Here is a 23,016-nt window from a genome sequence, read left to right on the forward strand (position 1 = left end):
GTAAGTCATATATCACAGTGAAGTAAAAGGCCACAGTACGTATCTTAGTGTTACGGACACGACCGATCGGAGCTAAAAGTCACAATCAGAAAAAAATATTTGTTTTTGACAACATAGGAAACGTGCATCTGCAAGACGTAAGAAATAATAAGCTAACAATTGTATTTATTATCCATGGACATTGATCAAATGAACCGACTTGTCTATGATGCATACATCAATGGGAGGCAGATTGTATGATCCAAACTCTAATATTTTACATTATAGAGCTGGAATGTTGCAAGGTGCGGCGTTAAACAACAAACACATACATAGAAATAATAGGAACTAGCGCTAGTGATCTTGTTAATACTATGTACGAGTGATCATAGCACTGAGACAAGTATATCTGATAGCTATGTCTCAAAAACGAAATTTTCCTAATGTAAATACATCTGGTTGTTTCTTTGCGCCATGGCAACCTTACTCAAACAGGGGTTAAAATCAAACGGAACATCTTTGTTCTGTGGATTTTCTTTTTGGCAAAATCGAAATTTCCCATTAAAGATGATTCGAAAATAAAGCAGATTTGTTTTAAAAAGTTTATATGTGATTGGTTCAAGACCCCAAACGTCATTCAATTTGATTAAACAGTCAAACTCTGCTCAGAGATCACCTGGAGGGACTTTCCATTGAGGTGGCGTCAGTTCTTTGAACAGAGAGGCATTATTTCGGAGTAAAAGATCAGATGTAAATAACAGAGAGTTTTTAAACTCCTCTTCATCAATCTTAGAAGCGCAATAATTTCCACCGCCACGATAAAGGCCATTTTGCTAGATCTTCAAGTCAATGCTAACAGTTTTGCCAAGGTTGATGGTTTTTAATAATTAAGGTGTGACATGAAGTCAGAATTCATCTCGAGGTATAAAACTATGCTACCACCAGACGCATTGAGGTGTTATTTCATGAAGAAGAACGTTCAATGCACACAAACATGACTGCCATCTGCCATGTAAACGCGACATTCTTTGACCAACGTCCACGTTGTTGCTGTTACAGGTGTTCCTGACCGTCCTCTTCTTCTCCATGATCTGTAAGAAGCCTGTTGATGATGAGGATCACCGACCCGAGGATGAGGAGGGTTCAAGGATGGCTTATGACGAGGAGCTGCTCCACAACCAGGTGTATGGTAAGCAAAGTATTTCTGAAGTGGGTGAGTTGGGGTTTACGCCGCTTTTAGCAATATTCCAGCAATATCACGGCGGGGGACACCAGAAATGGGCTTCACACATTGTACCCATGTGGGGAATCGAACCCGGGACTTCGGCGTGACGAGCGAACACTTTTACAACTTGGCTAGCCCACCGCCCTTTGAAGTGAGTGTTTTAAAGCCAGTTATATATTTTTCAGGGAGACATTTGATGTGTGCCCAATTATAAGTAGATCCTGGAGGCTGTATTGTTGAGCTAGATGTTCAACAGCCTCGCTTTGGGTGATGAATATACAGCCACGTTTAAGGAATTCCCAATGGCGCCAATTGTACACATCTCCTTTTCGATCTCCAATTGGCAACATTAAATTTGCTTTATGCATATCAGATATGATAAGATGGATAATAAAAACAGCGTCAAAAACTGCTTGATCTGTCCCATATCTGGAATTCTGAATACATGAATACAGCTTTAGAGGGGCAAGACTGTACGACAATGATTCCAACTTTCCAAATTGGTGATTCCTTATTTTGACTTGTACAGTATGTTTCCGTGTTTGTGCAGGTGGACACGTGACTTGCGTGTGTGTTTGCGATGACTGACACCTTAGTTGCAGGATACGCTTTTGCGAACACCTTTTATTATCACTGTTTATAGATATTCACAAACACGTGTTATATGACCGAAATAATTCAATTTCGTATGAGTATAGAAACTGGGTGTGTATAGGTGGGTGGGATAGGGATGGTCCTCATGTTCCATGATTGCTAAGTGGATGAAGATTGGCAAAACAGTAAATCAAGTCGGGCTGTGTTTGTGGAAGATAGTTTTAACTGATATGATATGGTTTACATAAAGTTGACAAGGTAAGTTTAATTCAAATTGCGCTCACACAAACATATACTTAGTAACACATATATACACATGCACATACGTGCACGCACGCACGCACGCATGCAATGCACATACATACATACATACATTCACATATACGTTAATATATGTTTATACATATATTTACCACGTGAGGGTGTACATATATATTTTCAGAAGCTACTATATATGTTAAAACTGTGTTGGCACTTTTGCCCAATGGTACAGCGGAAAAAGTACACACAAACTCTTCGAATTATGAATTTTTCCTGACGTAGGCAGGGCTTATATAAAGAACTATGATGATATTTGGTGGAAATACATATCTGTTTACTTCCTCACTTGAACGTCCCTGTAATGCAATATCAACAGACACACAGGTACATTGCTCTCAGCTTGCCTCTTGCACTTAATACACTCGCTTCTTCTGATGAGCCCTGTTAAATATGGCTACAATTTAACACACATTTCAGGCACATACTTTAATGCATATTGGATGCCAGCTGCATCTTGCCCATATTGCCTTTGAAGAAAAACAGAAAGTTTTTCGCCAAAGATAAAAGCAAGCGTATTGATATATTTTTGTTTCAAGCGACGTACGTACATGTTTAATGCGCCTAACATATTGACGTTATAATCAAATACCTTCCCCTTCCGAATGAAACATACCCTTCCTCCACCGAATGGCCCGTTACAGCAAGGACCGTATTACAAGCATGTTTAGACTACGCCGTTCAACAGTGGCGATCACCATGTGTTTTCAATGTGTACCATTGTACGAAGGTCTGCGCCAAGGCTGCCTCCTATAACCGTGTGTTTTAGAGAAATTGTGCCACGTGTTGCCTACTGCTCTGTGCCATGGGGATGCATGTATATATACATAGATTCTGTTTTTCAATTTGATTCCATGATATTTTGAATCATGTAGCAGTAATTCGTGGGTGAAGAAGGTATGCATACAGGACTGTTGGAACTTTGATGGTTTGGATCACATTTATTCTGAATCATGCCATCACGGTATTATTTAAAGAGGCAAGGTAGGGTATATTTAATGATGTACAGCCTATATATTTAATCTGTAATATCATTTGTGCATGTATGTTATGAGGGCGGTGGGATAGCCTAGTGGTTAAAGCGGTCGCTCGTCACGCCGAAGACCCGGGTTCGAATCCCAAGAGAGGGTACAATGTGTGAAGCCCATTTCTGGTGTCCCCCGCCATGATGTTGCTGGAATATTGCTAAAATCGACGTAAAACCAAATTCAATCAGTCAGTCAGTATGTTATGGGTCTCTTTGAAAATTGGTCGTTGATCTCATTGTTAATATCGTTATATTTTTGTGTGACCTTTTGTGACTATAGTCATCAGAGACATGTTATTGTTTCATTATTATACAAATACCTATGTATCTGTGTTCAGATTTATTTTAAGATGTATTTGTCCCACGGTCAGACAGTGTCGCCAGTGCCACATGCTTGCTTTAACACTGTGATTATGAACAGCTATCCGAGTCTTGGGAGTACGGTGACATTCCGTCGCCCCCTACCACCAGCCTAGGTTTAAGGTTACCTATTCAAACAGAGAGTCCCTACGCCTTGACAACAAATACGACAGGTTCGTCGCAATCTGTGACCCGGCTGTTCATGTGACGTCGGTGAGGGCGGTGAGGTAGCCTAGTGGTTAAAGCGTTCGCTCGTCGCGCCGATGACCCGGGTTTGAATCCCCATATGGGTACAATATGTGAAGCCCATTTCTGGTGTCCCCCGCCGTGATATTGCTGGAATATTGTTAAAAGCGGCGTAACAAATATAGTCACTCCTACCCAACGACCATCTCACTCACTCACTTTTTACAGAACCATATTGCATGTTTAAATTATGACATCACAGATATTTGTTTGTTCGTTCCTTCCTTCATTCCTTCTTTCTGTTTTGTTTGATTTTTATTTGTTCGTTAGTTCGTTCGTTCTTTTATTCGTTTCATTGTTTGCTGGTCTGTTTGTTCTTTTCGTCGACGTAAACCGTATGTTCTCGCCTCTTATAACCAGCACAGGTTGCTGGGGATCTATTCTAATCTCGCAACCCAAGGGATGGCATGTTCCAAAATATCAAGAGTCAGTACAGGTAGACTGAGTACTGTATCCTGAAGCCACCTGGCAAGGGGTTGTCCTTTCATAGCAGTTCAGAGAATGTCTGACTTTGTGATCTAATACATGGACAATAACAACCTCACTGTACATGTATGATCCGAGCACCAGCAGGTGCCAGATACCAAGCGAAATATTATGATTTACAACGTTTCCAGAAAAAACTATCTTGGGGAGTACAAAGGTCCCACAGAGACCTTCTCCGTAGGCCTCCATGTTTGGAGGTTCAATTGCAGAATTTTCTCTCTCTCCATCTCTTTCAGAGCTTTCAGAGTTATGGAGATGGTTAGTTGGGTTTGGAGCCGCTTGCAACAGTATTAGGATTCAGTTGGTTCAGTTGTACTACAGTGGATTCCACAGTTTCTGCTGACAAAACTAGAAACATTCTCAGGTCGAATCCTAACGCGAACCTACGGTCACAGATTTCTTGCACTCCATGCATTGTTCATAATGTCAATCATTGTTTTTTGGTGCCTGAAAACTTTTAAAGAAACAGACCTAAGGTCCGCACATCAAGGTGCACAACTGTTTATTATCCCCCGTAACGCGTTTTACGTGGGGTATTATTTTGGACTCCGTCTGTCCGTGCAAATTCGTCTTTTCCGGAGCAGAGCATAAAAAATCGTTCATTATTTCTTTACCAAACTTGGCACATAGAGAGGTCTGGTTGCGAACTGGTGCCTTTTGGTAGTTTTGGATTAATGAATAAAATATTTTTTGCTTTTCCATGGCAACAAGTTTTACTTTGAGTGAAATTGGTAGTAGTGCTCTTTTTAGGAGCAGAACTTAAAAAACCCGCCGTATAGCTGGAATATTGCGGAGTGCGGCGTTAAACAACAAACAAACTTTAGAACCTTTCAACACTCTCCTTCCAGTGTGGGTATTCAGGAACCTAATGACATAAATCAACAGTACCACTCTGTACAGTATTCAACAGTACCATTACTGAGGTACATCAAACACTGGAAGCACTCAGGCAGTCTGTTGTTGATACCAGCATGGTGGTATATGAATAGTTTACATGTACATGTTTTCATGAGATCATTGTGAAGAACAATGTAACATTTGACATAGTCATAACTAGTTGACTTATTCATGAAGAGTATTTACCATTGCGAGTGATATTGATGACTTTGTCTTCTTGTACTATTTGGATTTAATATTAGTCGTTAAAAAGTATTCCCTTTTCTGTAGCCTATGGGGCTGCCCGTCCCAAGAAGATCGGGTACAAGCCCCCAGATCCTACAGTCCTGCAGAGGGCGAGGAGACAGAGGCTGAACGAGATCAAGATGTGGGACATCATCAGGGAGATTGTTTTCTACTCCTTCTTCGTGTGGATACTGATGGTCGTCAGCTACAGGAACAGGAGCCCGGACAGCTTCTACTACAAGGACAGCCTGGAGAAGATGATCATCAAGAACAATGACACCCAGCAATGGTTCTCAGAGGTAAGCCAAGTATGGTTATCTTGCGTCTTCAATGATAAATATAAGTGCCCATGCAAAGTAAAATCTTTCCACGTTACAGTACATGGCGTATTTAGGGATACTCTTAATTATAATTTTTAAAAACGTATGCTTGTTAGATACTAATTTGGGGTGGGGAGGGTTTTTTTAAAGGAAAAATTACTTTTTTCTTGCATTTTCGAGAAGATGAGGTATTTCTTTCAAACAAAACTTAACTAGTACCATTACTACATCATCCTTGATATTTCAAAAGAAGGGTATTGCTGGAACCAAACATTTCTCACTGTGTTCATTTGGAAATAAGATGTTTTTCGTTATGCCAAATATCAGCAGAAATCAGTTGATCTCAACTTTTTCGATTTTTCTTAATTACAAACTCTATACTTGTCTTTAAACGGTTGTTCGTAAATCTCAATTGTTCGGTCGTTTTTTTCATAGCTTTTTAGTATACTTTCTGATCTGCAGAAGCAGTGACCTCTTCGATCTCGTGGCCATCTTCTGTCGAACTGACCAAGCCCAATGTTAGAGACTTTAAAGATTTCCTGTCAGGGACTTTTAACCACACAATGTTCAGCCTTGACTTTCTTATCAGTAAGGTGTCAACCGCACACTCCCTTCCCTAAATAACACTGACGTACCTAATGTTCAACTCGAATTCGATATACCGTCCAAGATATCATAATACATTGGATTATTCACCATCATCGATCATATTTATGAATTCGAGATGACGGGTCAGTGTTCGCAAATATTGACCGCAGTTACCGCGTATTGAATACGGTTTTGAAGCACCGGGAAATAAACTGAATTTGTTTTACATTCTAAATCGTCATCCATATCATCGAACGGTATCTTAAACTACATACAAATCTGTTCAAAAACACTTTAGAAGTAACCAGTTTGATGAGCACGACATAGTAATCCAAGAACGATAATTCATGTATTCAGGTTATCTGCAGACCGCTAAAAATGTATATCACCTTTCGGATCCAGAACACTGACATAGTAATCAACGAACGGCAATTCATGCATTCAGGTTATCTGCAGACCGCTAAAAATGTACATCAACTTTCAGATCCAGAATACTGAGGAGTTCTGGTTGTGGGCAAGGAGCGCCCTGGTGAGCAGCCTCCGAGCAGACAACTACTACAACAACGACCCCGCACTCCTGCTGCGAGGCTTCATCGGCGACAAAGTGTCCCGAATCATGGGCTATGCCACCATGCGACAACTGAGAGTCAAAACAGGTTGGTAGTTGAGACCAATACAGGCTACATGCTAGATGCGGTTGATGCGTTCCCACGTTTACTTCATTATGTGTTTAATTATTTTGTGTTGTTGTTTTTTTGTTGTTGTTATCTTGGGGTTGTTGTTTTTTGTTGTTTTGGAGGTGTGGTTTTTTTTTGTCTTTTTGTGTTTTGGGTTTTTTGGGGGTGTCTTTTTTTTTTCTTTCTTTCTTTTTTTTCTTTTTTTGGGGGGTGGGTATTTTTATTTATCTATTTATATTTATATTTTTTATTGGGCAGGGGATGTTATTGTATTCAGCTGTATTCCAGCTGATATGACGATAGTCTGTGCATTGACAAGGCTGTGACAGACAATCCAGTGATTGATATCATGAGCATCTGGATACGATGACATGCAATCTAACAGGCCTGAACATCCCAGCGCCTCTAACAATCGGGATTCTAAGCTGCCGACAAGCATTGATAGCTGAAGACCTTTTCTAACTCCCTTCTTCCCAGAATAAATATATGTGATGCATGACAACTACCATCTGGCTTAATTTACACTTAAACTGTTTTCCATATATCAGTATCCTTAGCAAATGTTAAACGGTATGTGAACAAAGTACATTTCGTTATATATCCTTACAGGTCAGTGCAGTACGATCAACGTAATGTCCTCTGCCATAGTACAGTGCAACGAAGACTATTCCATGCTCAATGAAGACAAGAAGTCCTACGGCACCAGATGGAGCCCCTATGACCTGACAACTCTTGCCCGAAAAGAATACATTTACACACCAGCCTCTGAGCTGAACGGGTATCCGTACTGGGGTCTCCTCGGAGTCTATGGAGGAGGAGGGTATGTCGTGGAGTTAAGAGGATCCAAGGAAAAACTTGATAAAGCCATGACATCATTAAAGGAAGAAAACTGGATTGACAAATACACGAGAGCAGTTTTTGTGGAGTTCACTGTCTATAATCCTCAAGTGAACCTATTCGCCATATGCACCATAGTAGCAGAGTTCCCATCAAGCGGAGGCGTCCTGGCATCGTACCGATTTGAGCCAGCGATGCTTCTTCCCTACATTACATCTGTGATGTATTTCCAAGTCGTATGCGAGGCAATATATCTGTGCTTTACCATCGCTTTTATAATCAAGGAGGTTCGGAACTTCACCAAACAAGGATCAAAGTATTTTCGGTCCTTCTGGAACTGGATTGAACTATCTATCATCACCATGTCCATTGCTGCCATCGTTGTGTATTTCTATCGTCTCTTTGTTACAATCACACTAACGAGCATGTTCAAGAAAAACAAAGGCAATGAATATATGAAATTCCAATATGTTGGTTACTGGAATGAGCTGTTTTCTTACATGGTTGGCTGGTTGGTGTTCTTTGGGAGTCTGAAGTTCCTCAAACTGCTCCGCTTCAACAAACGTATGTCGTTGCTGGGTTCGACTCTCGAAAGTTGTGCACAGAGCATCCTTCACTTCAGTTTGATGTTCTGGGTGGTGTTCCTGGCCTTCATGCAGCTGTTCTACCAGACCTTCATGTCGACCAGTCTAAGCTTCTCGACCTTCATCAAGGCAGCTGAGTCCGGGATCCTGATGATGATGGGTAAGATCGACATCAACGAAATGCTGATGGTGGAGCCAATCCTTACCAAGGTCTACGTCTTCTTCTTCGTTGTCACGGTCACCTTCATCCTCGTCAACATGTTCCTCTCCATCCTCAACGACACCTTCGGCACCGTCCGTGTCGATATCAAGAAAAAGAACAACGACTATGAGATAGTCGACTTCATGGTGAACAGGTTCAAAAATGGGTTGGTATTTACACTCCCCCATCTCCCCCATCATCAACCGGCAGCAGCAGAAGCACGAAATTCCAAAAATGTCAGGACGTGGAGGAGTTCCCAAACCGCATCGACCGCTTGCTCAAATCCATCAATAACGTGTACCTGCATGACAACCTGGAGGCCATCATAGAGAGCAATGGCGAACCCAAGAAGATGGCCATGAATCCACAGATGAAGGAAACAAGAGATGGCGACTTCAAGGGAGATGGACCGACCACTGTACACACCAACTAGGACATCCGACATCCGACTGACATGCCCCAACGATGAAACCTCTGTTCTATCCTAAAGACATTTTTCTTTCCGATTGCACCTGTGCGTTCTCAAGTAACCGTGACAGCAAAAACACAATTCTATTGGTATTTAACGGTACTTAACATTTTCGACTTTTAAACTTTTTCACTGAACATTGTTTCGAAGTATTCTTGTCAACGTCTGTATTGTATGGAAATAACCTTATCTTTGTGTAAATATAGTTTCTGGGACGCATCTGGCTTCCCCCCATTCTGTATTCCACGTAAATCGAAACTGTAATGTTCTGGGAATGGTTTGAATATCAATATTTGCCATATTTCTCCTTGTTATTTTGACTTATCGGACGAATTTCACAGTTGCCTACTGTAACGAAATAATTCTTTACGTATAATGTTGCGTAATACCTCTATAAATGCACTTGCGAAATATCCTTTCTCCGTATATTGTTACGTAATACCTATCTACGTATACTGATGCATAATATCCTTTCTCCGTATACTGTTGCGTAATACCTATCTACGTATACTGATGCATAATATCTTTTCTCCGTATATTGTTAGCGTAATACCTATCTACGTATACTGATGCATAATATCCTTTCTCCGTATACTGTTGCGTAATACCTATCTACGTAATAATATCCTTTCTACGTTACGTAATACGTATCTACGTATACTGTGCATAATATCCTTTCTGTATAATAATACGTATCTACGTATACTGATGCATAATATCCTTTCTCCGTATACCGTTACGTAATAATACGTATATCTACGTAATACGTATCTACGTATACGGTGTCGTACCGGGAAGGCTAAAATTTATTTTTTAGATGTCCCGGGAAGGCTAAAATGTATATTTCGATTTCCGAGAGAGCTAATTTTCAAGGGAGTAGGGGTGTACCGCCAAAGCTAAAGATACGGTGCTGGGAAGTATAATCCATGTTGGGAGTAGATAGATTTCTTTTCAAAACATTGTTATAGTAGAGTGTTTATCTTCTTCGCTTGTTTAGATCTTTAAATAATAGTTTCTAGGCATAATTCATGAGTAGATAGATTCCTTTTCAAAACATTGTTATAATCTTACAATGTATAAAGAGCGTCCACGTTAATCCTTATTTCTTTGTAATTTGCCAGAGCCTCAGAGTGAGTCGCGCCGTGTTCAGTAAGCCATAACTTTGCATTGCAAGTACCGGGAAGGCAACGCTCATTGAACCGAGAAGCGTCATGATTTTAGCTTTCCCGGCCATTAACCACGCATACTGATGCAAATTAAGTCTCAAAGTACACTGATGCAAAACACCTCTCTTCGTATTCTGTGGCGTAATTTTTCTATGCATACTGTTGCGAAATACCTTTCTAATATCACTTTAAAAACAGACGCATAAGGAGAGACATTTAATTTTAGTTATTATCCATGCACAACAGAGCAATAAACACAACTCTTGATGCAGTCAGACCGCCTCCGTGGTGTAGTGGTTAGAGCGTCCGCCCGGAGAGCGGAAGGTCGCGGGTTCGATCCCCGGTCGCGTCATACCAAAAGACGTTAAAATATGGTACTTGTTGGTCTCTGTCTGGCGCTCGGCATTAATGGGTACAACAAGGACTGGTCGGCTCGGAGTCAGTATAATGTGTCTGAGTGGGGTATTCATGCTTCACTGTGGCATGGTATCTCAGTGAGCTAGCACTATAAAACCAGCTTAAGTCTGGGCTAGTACAAGCAGCCGCACATACACATACACACGCATGCACGTCGTCATATGAGCGAAATATTCTCAAGTACGAAGTAAAACCCAATTTCACCTCACCTCACCTTGCTGCAGTCTCTGTGTCTACGTCTTAAGTGGTTTATGAACAATGCCAAGGGGGGCAGAGATTGCGCTGTTGTCTGATTATACCGCATGTCACGCTGACCAAACCCATGACAAGAAATATTCTCAAAAGTAATTTCTTAAAGGTAACGGTAATCAGCACTTTTAGAGTTTGTTTTCTCACATATTAAAAAATAATTCCCCCAGCAACATCTTCGAATAATTTTCCCAAGGGAAGATAACTCTTATTATTCAAATTGGACAATCTGGATTTAGTTGGAACCATTGACGGAAACAGGCGATCAGTGGGATAATACCGACATTTCAGTATTGCCCTGAACAATTAAGGTAAGGATGCGATGTTTCAGATACCGCTTGACATTGAATCTGTGTCATGGCTTAAAATTGGACTTCATTGCCTAATGCTTACTGTGCAGTGATTTTCATGTCTATGGTCAACCTTACAAGGATCGTTTTAGAAAAGAGAGTTTATGGCTTTTCTATGATTTTTATTATCACTTGAAGTTAAAATGAACCGTAAAAAGGGGTGAGAAATAGACGAAACTTGACGTTTTAGGAACCATCGAAAATGCATCAAGTGATCAACAGTTCGAGGTGTTATTGAACCCGTGAAGATCAGAGTTAGAATTGATCTTCAGTAACCCATGCTTGTCGTAAGAGGCGACTAACGGATCGGGTGGTCAGGCTCGCTGACTTGGTTGACACATGTCATCATATTGCGTAGAACGATGCTTCTGATGTTGATCACTGGATTGTCTGGTTCAGACTCGATTATTTACAGACCGCCGCAATGGAGCTGGAATATTGCTGAGTGCGGCGTTAAACAACAAAACAAACCACACATTATAACCATTCAGAGAATCGAACCTGAGACTTCTGTGAAGGTAAAGTGGAAACATCTCTAAATCCAAGATTCTTCAAAACTACTTAAACACGTGACTAAATACAGCACTCCACGTGTCACCGAAAATAACCAACTGTTGATTGTTTCACGCCGGCCTTTGAAACGTCACATAAAATGATTCAGTATTTCCTCGTTAGATTAAAACATACGACAGCTCTCATTTAGAATAACGTTTATTAACATTTTGCAACTGAAACTATTTAAATAATGTAACTATACAATGACACATGACAGGAACACATAAAATGAATGTTGCCTTCACGCCAGACTTCACCATGCATGATCTGCTCTGCGTCGGAGACAATAAAAACATCAACTCTGTTAGAACCACACAACCATAACTGAATATTGCGAAGTTTATCATATTGCGGGTGCCTGGAAACGGCATTTCACTTATCAATAATAACTTATCAAAATTGATAATTCTGAATCTAATAGTCCTCTTCATTTATATATTTTCCACCCAAAATGTTTTACAAATTCATGATTTTCAGAAAGTTCTGGCAGATGAATAAACACAACCTTGTGGTAGATATAACGGCTTGTTGGCGTTTATAAGTTGCCGTTAACTAATGCTCCTAGTTGAGACACCCGATGACGTCAGAGTTTATCTGATGGTAGAGTACACTGGTTGGCTGGATAAGGACATCCCCCGGCACCCAGTTGTTAGTTTCCCTTGTAGGATCCTTCCCCCTTGTAGTTGCCAACGTAGCCGCTATTTTTTGCTTCGTCTACCCTCCCACCTTTGCCCCTGCCCTTCCCTGAGTCATCGAAACGTTCCTTGTGCGCGCCTGTGTACTTCGACGCGTCTGTCAGTCTTTTTGTGGTAGCATCAACCTTCCCGGGGCCCTGGAAGAAAAGGTGAAAACATAGAAGCGTTTATCTCCGTCAAACATATATGTAGCGTTTATCTCCGTCACCATACACATATGTATCTGTCACCATAGAGTTATTTATCTCCGTCACCATACACATATGTATCTGTCATCATAGAGTTATTTATCTCCGTCACCATACACATATGTATATGTCACCATAGAGTTATTTATCTCCGTCACCATACACATATGTATATGTCACCATAGAGTTATTTATCTCCGTCACCATACACATATGTATCTGTCACCATAGAGTTATTTATCTCCGTCACCATACACATATGTATCTGTCACCATAGAGTTATTTATCTCCGTCACCATACACATATGTATCTGTCACCATAGAGTTATTTATCTCCGTCACCATACACATATGTATCTGTCACCATAGAGTTATTTATCTCCGTCACCATACACATATGTATCTGTCACCATAGAGTTATTTATCTCCGTCACCATACACATATGTATCTGTCACCATAGAGTTATTTATCTCCGTCACCATACACATATGTATCTGTCACCATAGAGTTATTTATATGTATCTGTCCGTCACCACCGTACACATATGTATCTGTCACCATAGAGTTATTTATCTCCGTCACCATACACATATGTATCTGTCACCATAGAGTTATTTATCTCCGTCACCACATATGTATCTGTACACATATGTATCTCCGTCACCATACACATGTATCTGTCACCCAGAGTTATTTATCTCCGTCACCATACACATATGTATATGTCACCATAGAGTTATTTATCTCCGTCACCATACACATATGTACACATATTTATCTCCGTCACCATAGAGTTATTTATCTCCGTCACCATACACATATGTATCTGTCACCATAGAGTTATTTATCGTCACCATACACGTCACCATAGAGTTATTTATCTCCGTCACCATACACATATGTATCTGTCACCATAGAGTTATTTATCTCCGTCACCATACACATATGTATCTGTCACCATAGAGTTATTTATCTCCGTCACCGTACACATATGTATCTGTCACCCAGAGTTATTTATCTCCGTCACCATACACATATGTATCTGTCACCCAGAGTTATGTATCTCCGTCACCATACACATATGTATCTGTCACCATGGAGTTATTTATCTCCGTCACCACCCATGTGTATCACACTGTTACATGAGAAGCAGGAGATACCTTGGCGTCCTTGTCTTGTGCTGCCTGCTCGTCACCAGCTATTTTCTTCGCCAACTTTTCCGCCTCTGCCTCGTTACCTTTCGCCATTTTCAAGAAGAAGTCTTTGCTGACGAATTTGTCCAGGGCAAGTTTACCCCTGTCAAAAGATCAATTGGGTAACAGTGAGTGAGTGAGTGAGTTTAGGTTTACGCCGTTTTAGCAATATTCCAGCAATATCACGGGTGGGGAAAACAGAAATGGACTTCACACATTGTACACATGTTGGGATCGAACTCGGATCTTGACGCACACAGTATCAGCTGTCTGCTGATATTCATAAGAATCATAGTTCTGAACGTTAATTGGTTAATTCAAAATGACAATGAATTTTAAATGAATTTAAGAACCTGGATCCCGATCCACAGAGCGTCCCAAGCGCTGCGACATTCTTGAAGCTATGATAAACTCTAGAGTTACGACAGGATTTAATGTTACGAACGCTTTGTGGGTCGTGGCGCTTGGATCTTTAATATATGCTTGAGTGATGCATGTTTTTCTGAGTGTTTGAAAGCTTACCCTGTTGGTTTGGCAGCCGCGGCAAAAGCACCTGTCTGGATGGTATTGTATGCAGCTAAAGGGATGACTTTCTTTAAAGCTGAGAGCGATGCTTTATCGCCGTCCCCTCCCGCGGCTGCTCCTGTTTTGACGCCCCGCTTGAACGCTGACTTGATCAGGCCGATATCTGCCCAGCACGACACGTCTCCTTCTACTGCAGCCTTCGCCATTGTCAGTCTGCAGCAGTGAATGAGTGAGTGAGTTGATTATTTTTTTAACGACATAGTCATTACTCTTCCAGTGGTTTGTTTTTTGCTTACATACACTTTTTATTGAGACAGTTATTTACTGTCAAAGAATGGGAACAAATGGAATAATATAAATGGAATGTTGGTTGGTTGGTTGGTTTGTTGTTTAACCCCAGCTTATATTCCAGCTATGTGGCGGCGGTCTGAAAATAATCGAGTCTGGACCAGACAATCCCGTGATAAACAGCATGAGCATCGATCTACATAGTTTGGATACGTTGACATACGTCAACAAGGTCAGCGAATCTGGTCACCCCATCCCGTTAGTCACCTCTTACGACAAGCATGGGTTGCTGAAGATCAATTTTAACCCGGATCTTCACGGGTCTACACCTCCGGTGATATTGAGGAGGATAAGGAGTGAATGAGTGAGTTTAGTTTTACGCCGCTATTAGCAATATTCCAGCAATATCACAACGGGGGACACCTGATTCGAACCAAGGTCTTGACAAGCGAACACTTTGACCACTGAGCTACCAAACAGTCCCCGAGGAGAATAGAATACCCTTAAGTCGCTGTAAAAGTGAGTGAATTTAGTTTTACGCCGCTTTTAGCAATATTCCAGCAATATCACGGCGGGTTACACCAGAAATGGGCTTCACACATTAAGGCCATGTGGTGAATCGAACCCGGGTCTTCGGCGTGACGAACGAACGCTTTAACCAATAGGCTACCCCACCGCCCCAAGTCGCTGTTAAAACTTATGTTATTGTGGTAAAAAATCAAGAAAAGAAGATGTCTTTTCGGGAAACTACTACTGAAGAAATGTACACTTATGATACTATTGGATATTTCCTAGGGTCTGAATACTAGACGGCGGTTTGAGAAATACCAGTATCGAATCTGGATCAGGCAAACCCGTGAGTGATGCGATGATATAATGTATCAGTCAAAACATCAAAGACACGAACCCCTTTCAGGAACAGAATAAATCTCCAGGTACCATCAGCCGACTAACGGGATGTCGGCATGATAATATCATTATCCAGAAACTTCACCTCAGAACAGAGAAGCAAGCTGTCCCGTAAAACAATATGTATGCATGTCGCCGTATCAGAACTGCGTAGTTTCATGCTCATGATATCAACCACTGAATTGTATGATCGAGATTACTTTAAAGAAAACACTTCCATTACCGTAATACGATACAATTGACCAATTTTAAATATGCATATATGTTTCTGAAACTAGCAGGAATCAGGTCCCCAATTCTTAAAAGGTTACATAACCAAGATATAGTATTAATTATAGTAATCATCCATACGGTTCTTTAATTTCATTTTAAAACTGCTTAGTTGTTTGGTGCCCTTCCGATTGTATTTAAATTATTGTAAGTCACACCTTACACTATCTTTATATTATCTTTCAATGGTATAAAGCTGTTTTGAATTTTATTCCGGAATGAAATCAAGTAGTTTAACATGTGATTAACGCAAAAATTCGAGTTGAAAATGTCATTTTGAATTTGCGTAATATTTCACTTTGAAAAAAACATTCGCAAGGATGAAGGATACATCAAACACCAGGGGTTATTGGCAAGTTCAATTTAAATTCAAATCACTACAAGTCGATTTCGTTTGTTTGGCTGAATTAGTTAATTTATTCGTCAAAACGATTGTACAACTATTACCTAACGAAGCGCATTAAGAAAGAGACTTATTGAAGCGTTCGTATAATACCCATGTGTTTCTTACCTAAGTATCCTTTTGAGCCTTTGCACTGTAGTCAAATGTATTAAACACTGACTAAAAATGTACACCGCGTAATCGGATAAGGATTTTTCCCAGGAAGACGTTTGACTAAACACGTTACACAGGGTGGAAGCGCTGTCCACACGAAATGTGGAGTTGCCCCAAAAGCAACTCCATTTCCTCGCTGGACAGTGACAGAAGAACACGTGGCACAAGAGTTATGGTAAGTTTTCCCTCGCTATTCATTATGTTGCAAGTATATCAGAGTTTTGCCATTTGGCAGAAGGATTTAGAAAGTTACAGATCTTTCTGTAATAGCTTGACACCCTCTATATTTATTACAATTATTGTAATATATCATATTTACATATTCTTTCACTTTTATTCAGTTGAAGTTTAGGCAAAACGTAATCACGGACCCGTTTTAAAATTATAACCGACAAATTTTCTGCTAGTCCTCAGCACAATTTGAAAGTCTCGGGCAACGGTCCAGCGTGAATATCGAAGGTTGTTGTCAAGACATCAAAGTGGGTATATTAATTGCTACCATTGATTCATGCGCCTTTCTGTGAAGCCCATTTATGGTGTCCCCCGCCGTGATGTTGCTAGAATTATTGCTAAAAGCGGCGTAAAACCAAACTCAGTCAGTCAGTCAGTCATGCGCCTTTCTACTAAAATCATAACCGCTTTGCTTCTGTAGCATCGCGCTAGTGAGTGAATATAATGACTATGGTTGATGCTTAAAGTTCTGTGTCTATAACTAGTGGATGTAAGTAGTTGATATTCACACTTGAATCAGGAGCCATACGACTATGTGGAGGGGTGAATATAACTGCCGTCATGAGTGAGTTTAGTTTTACGCCGCTTTTTGCTATAATCCAGCAATATCACGGCGGGGGGACACAAGAAATGGGCTTCACACATTGTACCCATGTAGGGAATCGAACCAGGTTCTTCGGCGTGACGAGCGAACGCCTTAACCACTAAGCTATCCAAAAGCTTGTCCCCGTCCAAAATTAAGAGAGTGATTAAATTCGATTTTACGCCTCTATTAACAGCTGGGTCAGTTAACGTAGGAGGAGTGTCAGTGTGACTTGGTCATAGAAGTAGAGCCGTGAGCCGTGAGCCGTGAGCTTACTCAGAGACCTAGGATTTCTGGGCTTCAGATCCTTATAGGTTAAGGGGCGCTAACTCTTTACAGAGAATTGCAGTGCCACTGGATAACCCGTTTTCTGATGTCCGGATGAGTGTTTGAGTGACAGTCTTACATTTTGGAGAAAAGAGCAACCTAAATACAAGTGTTAAACTTTACCGTTAGATTAGTACTTTAACAAACCAAGGCGTAAAGAGATGAAATGTTTCACATGGTTGATTGGGTACAATTTATGAAGATTATTTCTGTTCCCCCCGCCGTGAAAATGCTGGAATATTGTTAAAGGCGGCATAAAACCAAACCAACTCACTCAGACAACGTTGATGAAATGTCTGAGGTGCCGTGGAGTTCTATACAGAGTTGCCTCCCTTACCCATGTCAGGATCGTACTTTCGAACAGATCGTGATCACCAAGTTGCCTTAGTTGTAAATGTCCAGAACCTTTGTCACGATGGCCTCTCCTCCCCGCTTCGTCAACGCAATAATGTGTAGTCTCACAGCATTATTTTAGTAGGGCTGCGCAATATAACCGGTTTACCGGTATTTACCGGTTCAGACATGAAAACGATACGTATTGCGATACGCTGATCGAAAACCGGTATTTTGACATGCAATCGGAAAACTTCGTAACACTCGGAAATCTTCGGATATTTCCGTTTTTAAATTGTTCCTTTCCTTGTTTCATTTGTGCCAAACATTATTTACATTTTTATTTTGTTATGATTAAAAGTTTTTATTAAAGCCTAATCAAGCATTGTGATTTTGTTGTGTTTTTGCTTTATAAATCAAGCATTAACTCGACTATAAGTAGTTTTTTGTTAAAAAAAATTCTTGCAATACATATCGCAATACATGCTTTCGTATCGAAATATATCGCAATATGAAAATTCCCTGCAATACCCACCCCTATATTCTAGCAATATCACTGCGGGGGATACAAGAAATGGGCTTCACACATTGTGGGGGATCGAACACTTGAACCACCAGTCTACCCCAACGCCCCACTCACAAAAGTAACAACGTTGCTACGTGCGGTCACTGTAACCTTACAATATCCCAATACATGCTGAACCACGCGCCTGTCACGGAGAATAATCAATAACAATGTGGCCAGTATTGCATATAACACAACCAGCCAACAATCGGCGTTATTTATGACATACAACCGTTACGCTTAAACCTGTTAGATCAATGTACATTCATAGCACTGCGGCAGTAACGTTCCACATCCAGCCATTTCACTCATGCCCAGTGGCAGACAGGTCAAGGGTGGACGACAGTACAAATAAACCATGGTCAGTGTACAAGGAGAGTTTCACAACACGGAGTAAACAGCACACAGCACGCAATGTTCATACCAGAATCGATAGCGTAGCTTGAACGATATTATCGTATTTGATATGATAGGATATTTATATAGCGTGCATATCCACGCAAGTAGTATACATGCTCAAGGCGCATACCTTATTTCACAGTCATCCAAAGTCCCGTTAGACAATCATTAAATAATGCATACCTTATTTCAGAGTCAACCAAAGTCCCGTTAGACGACCGTTTAATAACAGTAAACATCAATGCTAGCAATGCATACAAAACATAAGAGTCATTTCTGTTTCTGAGTGTTTAAGTCTTCATAGTCTACATATAGTTGATATATTTTCGATCCGAAGTGATAGCTCAAGGCTTCAGAAATGTTGTATTCGTTTTAACAAAATACGTCTTTTCTAGCATCATATTTAATAACGTACTGGCAGCTGTTGCAAAGCGACAACTATCTGGTTCGAATCAGCCATGGTGCTAAAACAGATTTAAGTGTCATCTGTATGATTACATACCTTGTTGTCTAGTGTCCACCTTCCACACACAATGCGACCTAGGGAATGTGAAGCTTGACGGATAGACAGCCACCCCGTCCCTGTAACCAACGTAAACAACGCCCGCTGTTGCTGCGTGGATCGACCACGTGACCACGATCAGCCGGGCTTCAACTAGATACTTCAGTCAATAACGGAGATATAAACCCCATACAAAACACACCCTTCAAAAGACTCGCCGGTACATGCACTCAACCTTCGGCGTCAATACACTTGTCACATATGTTTTGTCACACAAGCTTTGCTTGACTAGATTAAGCCACTGCCTCAATACCATGTCTTGGGCCAGTCTCATATTGCATAGTAGGGAAAGTAGAGTTTGACGAAACAGAAACGTTGCTCAACCCAGTCTTTGATCCAATAACAGCACACTAATTCCTGGTGTTTATACGGATAATCCCCGTTTAAGGAACTAAACAAAACAGTTCGTGACCTGCTTGTAAATAACACATGACCCGGACGAATATATCGTATATGCTATTAATGGGGCATGAATGTCAAGCGGTGATTCTCCTTCTATAATTAAAGACTTCTGTTGGTGGGTAATGCCACTAAACTGGTTAATGGTTAATTGTGTCTATAACAAGTGGATATGAGTAGGCAATGTTAACTCTAGTCTCAGGAGCCATACGAATATTTGCAGGTGTGAATATAAGAATTATATACGGAAACTGCCGTCATGTAATAGAGCCAGTGAGTGAGTATGGTTTTACGCCGCTTTTAGCAATATTCCAGCAAGGACTTCAGAGTTGGGTTTCCCTATTGTAGGCATGGGGGGAATCGAACTCGGGTCTTCGGCGTGACGAGGGAACGCTTTAACCACTAGGCTACCCCACCGTCCCCTATAGCCAGTGATCGTAACTGTTGCGATAGTGAGTGAATGCTGATCACTGCCGCAGACAGAACGGATCAGATTACGATCAGCTTTATGCTTACACCACTAAACACGACACATGTAGGTTTTCGTATTTAGTAGAACACTTTTGTAGCGTTACATTTCACGAACTACTATAGTGACAACATATGTTACACAAACTGACAGGTCTGTATTGACAAGCCGTGTTTAAGACACTACCCTTGCAATATATCCATACACATCCAAGGCCAGATCTGAGACAGCTTGTGCAACGTTTTTATACTCAAGTATTGAAAATTGTATCATTCAGTGTTTGATATAACATTTAAACCCAGCGTGAGACAGGTTAATAATACTGAGATGGTATGAAGCGATTATATATTACAGTATAATTTGCAAATTTGTGACAGTCAGTCGGTGGTGGGGTAACATAGTGGTTCGATTCCAACATGGGTTCGATGTGTGAAGCACATTTCTGGTGCCCCCAGCTGGAACATTGCTAAAATGACGTAAAATTAAACTCACTCACTCACTTTGTTTCAGTAACAGTATAAACCCGTGTTGATGACTTGTGTTTTTTCAGTTTTTTAAATTTTTTTTTTTATTTGACTTGTGGGTTTTATATATTATATATATATTTTTTTTATTTTTATTTATTTTATTTGTTTTTTTTTTTTGTTGCAATGCATGCATGCGATACATACATACATGTTGTCTTCGGCGTTAACAATAATATATAATTTTCAATATTAGTGATGCGGCACGTTCTACTTTACAAAAGAACTCCAGGACAATAATCCATAAGTTAAAGTTTTTGGATATTTTGAACAATAAAATCTTTAAGTTATTAGACTCAAGGGCAAGTGTGGCAGATAATCAAGATTTGTCATTCCGTAAGGAAGGAGTCATTATTTTATCATTATTTATTCCAGTAAACATTACTAAACCGCACTTTTATTGTTCAGTATTTTTTAAAAACAATTAAATTATTGCAATTCAGTGACAATTTTGCCTAATTCGATTTTACAGTTCTCAGATAAAATATTTTCTAGGCGTTTCCTTTAGAAAATACCATTTCAGCATAATTAAGTTGTGAGGTTTTGGTTTCAGGTTTATGTTCATAAAATATGTTATTAGAAATTGAAACCTCATAACACAATAATCGTCTTCGCTTACATGTCCCGTAGCAGTTATACTACAAATGACAAGTTACGATATTGAATTTGGATTTCATGCTCAAGGCATAATGAAATATATCCATGAGCATTAAACGTGCAATAACCCACTTTCTAATATGAGTACGAAGACTCATGTTGGTGCATATGCTTTGAAAACAAATCTCGGATTAAAATAGTAGTTGTAACACATTTTACTATAATTTCAACAAAAAAACTGAAATTAAAACATGGCAACACATTACTGCTATCTGAGAAGAATACACAAAAACGTGAACATCAACAATGCTGGAAAGTATGGTCACCATGACTACCCCACAAATCTGACTGTCCTACAGTTTTTAAACAATGGTTGTTCTGATTGTATGAACCACCACAGGTGACCACACCAGTATCATGTGTAGCCATCCCTCGGACTTATAACATCTGCCAGTCTCCTCCTCATACTGCCAATCAAGCATCGTATTATTAGCATCCGATTCACTGCCTGCCCATTCTTCACTTCGATTCCAGCTCGAACTTGGCATCTAACATAGTCCGAAAAATGTTCAATGAGGTTTATATCGGGGCTCCTTGCGAGCCATGGTAATGTTTCAATGGAATTGCTCTCTAAAAGGGTGATGACGGCACGAGACGGCCTAACGTTGTCATCCATGAATATCTGACGATTGGCAAAGTTAACAAAATGAGGCACCATGGCCGTATTCAGTACTTCCTGTCGAAAACGTTGACCCTTGTGTTTTCCAGGTACTGTAATGAGATATAACTGGCAGCCATGGATACGAAACGCAACCCACACCATCACTGATGGGTTCAGCTGCATAGATCATCTCCTGATGATACGACGTCTGTATAGTGACAACGGCCGTGGGCAAGCCTTAGAAGAAAGCGACGTTCATGAGACCAATGAACCCTACGCCATTTCCTCAAGTTGCAGTTCTTGGAGTTTGCACCACACCAGACGTTTCTGCCTGTTCCCATCTGTGAGGACGACATACCCTCAGACGTCGCAGTCTCCTTCTAGTGGGAATGATGGAATATACTCACTCCCCACTGCAGGTCTTCGACGTGGTTTATTATATTGATGTCTTGCTAGACGAATTTACACCTGTTCATCATGATCATTGGTGTTCCTCAGTCTGCCAAGACGTGGACGACACTTTACTTCACCGGTGGCCACATGGTTTCTCGTAGACCACAACATTCCTCTTAAGTGGACTAACAGCCATGCAGTTAATGTACAAGTTAGCACCAATGTTGCGACAGGACAACCCTGCATCATGCAAGCCAATAGCTTGCCATCATGTATTTTCTGAACGTCTGCGTCTTGCCTTGTCAAAAGAATTCTTTTTAAACTGCCGTTTGTTATATCATTTCAGGAAATTGTAGCGCACGTACTGCAAGTTTGAAATGTCGACTCCACTTTGTTCTGGACCATTGCATCATGTGAAAATGGGGAAAGAGCAGTTTGAGACCTTAAAAAAGGAAAGTTTGTGGACAGAAGACAGCCGAGTAACAGTATGTGCCTTTAACGTATTATTTTAACTTTGATAGAATAACAAAAGCCGTAAAAAGGGGTAAAGAAGAGCTGGAAACAATGAAGAGTGACG

At 40.5% G+C, this 23,016-nt stretch overlaps 2 protein-coding genes across 2 annotated transcripts in view; one reads left to right on the forward strand and one right to left on the reverse strand.

Moving 5' to 3' along the window:
• Positions 1-8,998, forward strand: part of LOC124259855 — a 38,251-nt gene extending 29,253 nt beyond the window's left edge. The window contains exons 19-23 of the mRNA XM_046694071.1: positions 1,039-1,168; positions 5,403-5,656; positions 6,750-6,921; positions 7,552-8,711; positions 8,807-8,998. Coding sequence (XP_046550027.1) covers positions 1,039-1,168; positions 5,403-5,656; positions 6,750-6,921; positions 7,552-8,711; positions 8,807-8,998 — 1,908 coding nt within the window. The remainder of the gene's footprint in view (positions 1-1,038; positions 1,169-5,402; positions 5,657-6,749; positions 6,922-7,551; positions 8,712-8,806) is intronic.
• A 2,911-nt stretch (positions 8,999-11,909) lies between these two features.
• LOC124259861 (tubulin polymerization-promoting protein family member 3-like) lies at positions 11,910-19,572 on the reverse strand. Its single transcript, XM_046694076.1, has 4 exons — positions 19,337-19,572; positions 14,371-14,586; positions 13,816-13,951; positions 11,910-12,603 (listed from the first exon to the last, which is right to left on the reverse strand). The coding sequence occupies exons 2-4, from the start codon at positions 14,577-14,579 to the stop codon at positions 12,421-12,423; spliced, it is 528 nt and encodes a 175-aa protein (XP_046550032.1). The 5' UTR covers positions 14,580-14,586; positions 19,337-19,572; the 3' UTR covers positions 11,910-12,420.
• Positions 19,573-23,016: the final 3,444 nt, after the last annotated feature.

The sequence above is a fragment of the Haliotis rubra genome, unplaced genomic scaffold, assembly GCF_003918875.1.
Source record: "Haliotis rubra isolate DU_JTF1 unplaced genomic scaffold, ASM391887v1 Scf74, whole genome shotgun sequence".
Lineage (NCBI taxonomy): Eukaryota > Metazoa > Mollusca > Gastropoda > Lepetellida > Haliotidae > Haliotis > Haliotis rubra.

Coding starts and splice junctions, on each gene's coding strand:
- LOC124259861 (XM_046694076.1), bottom strand. CDS start 14,579: ATGGCGAAGGCTGCAGTAGAAGGAGACGTGTCGTGCTGGGCAGATATC. Junction 13,952..14,370: donor GCGGCTGCCAAACCAACAGG/GTAAGCTTTCAA, acceptor ATCTTTTGACAG/GGGTAAACTTGCCCTGGACA. Junction 12,604..13,815: donor CACAAGACAAGGACGCCAAG/GTATCTCCTGCT, acceptor CTTTTCTTCCAG/GGCCCCGGGAAGGTTGATGC.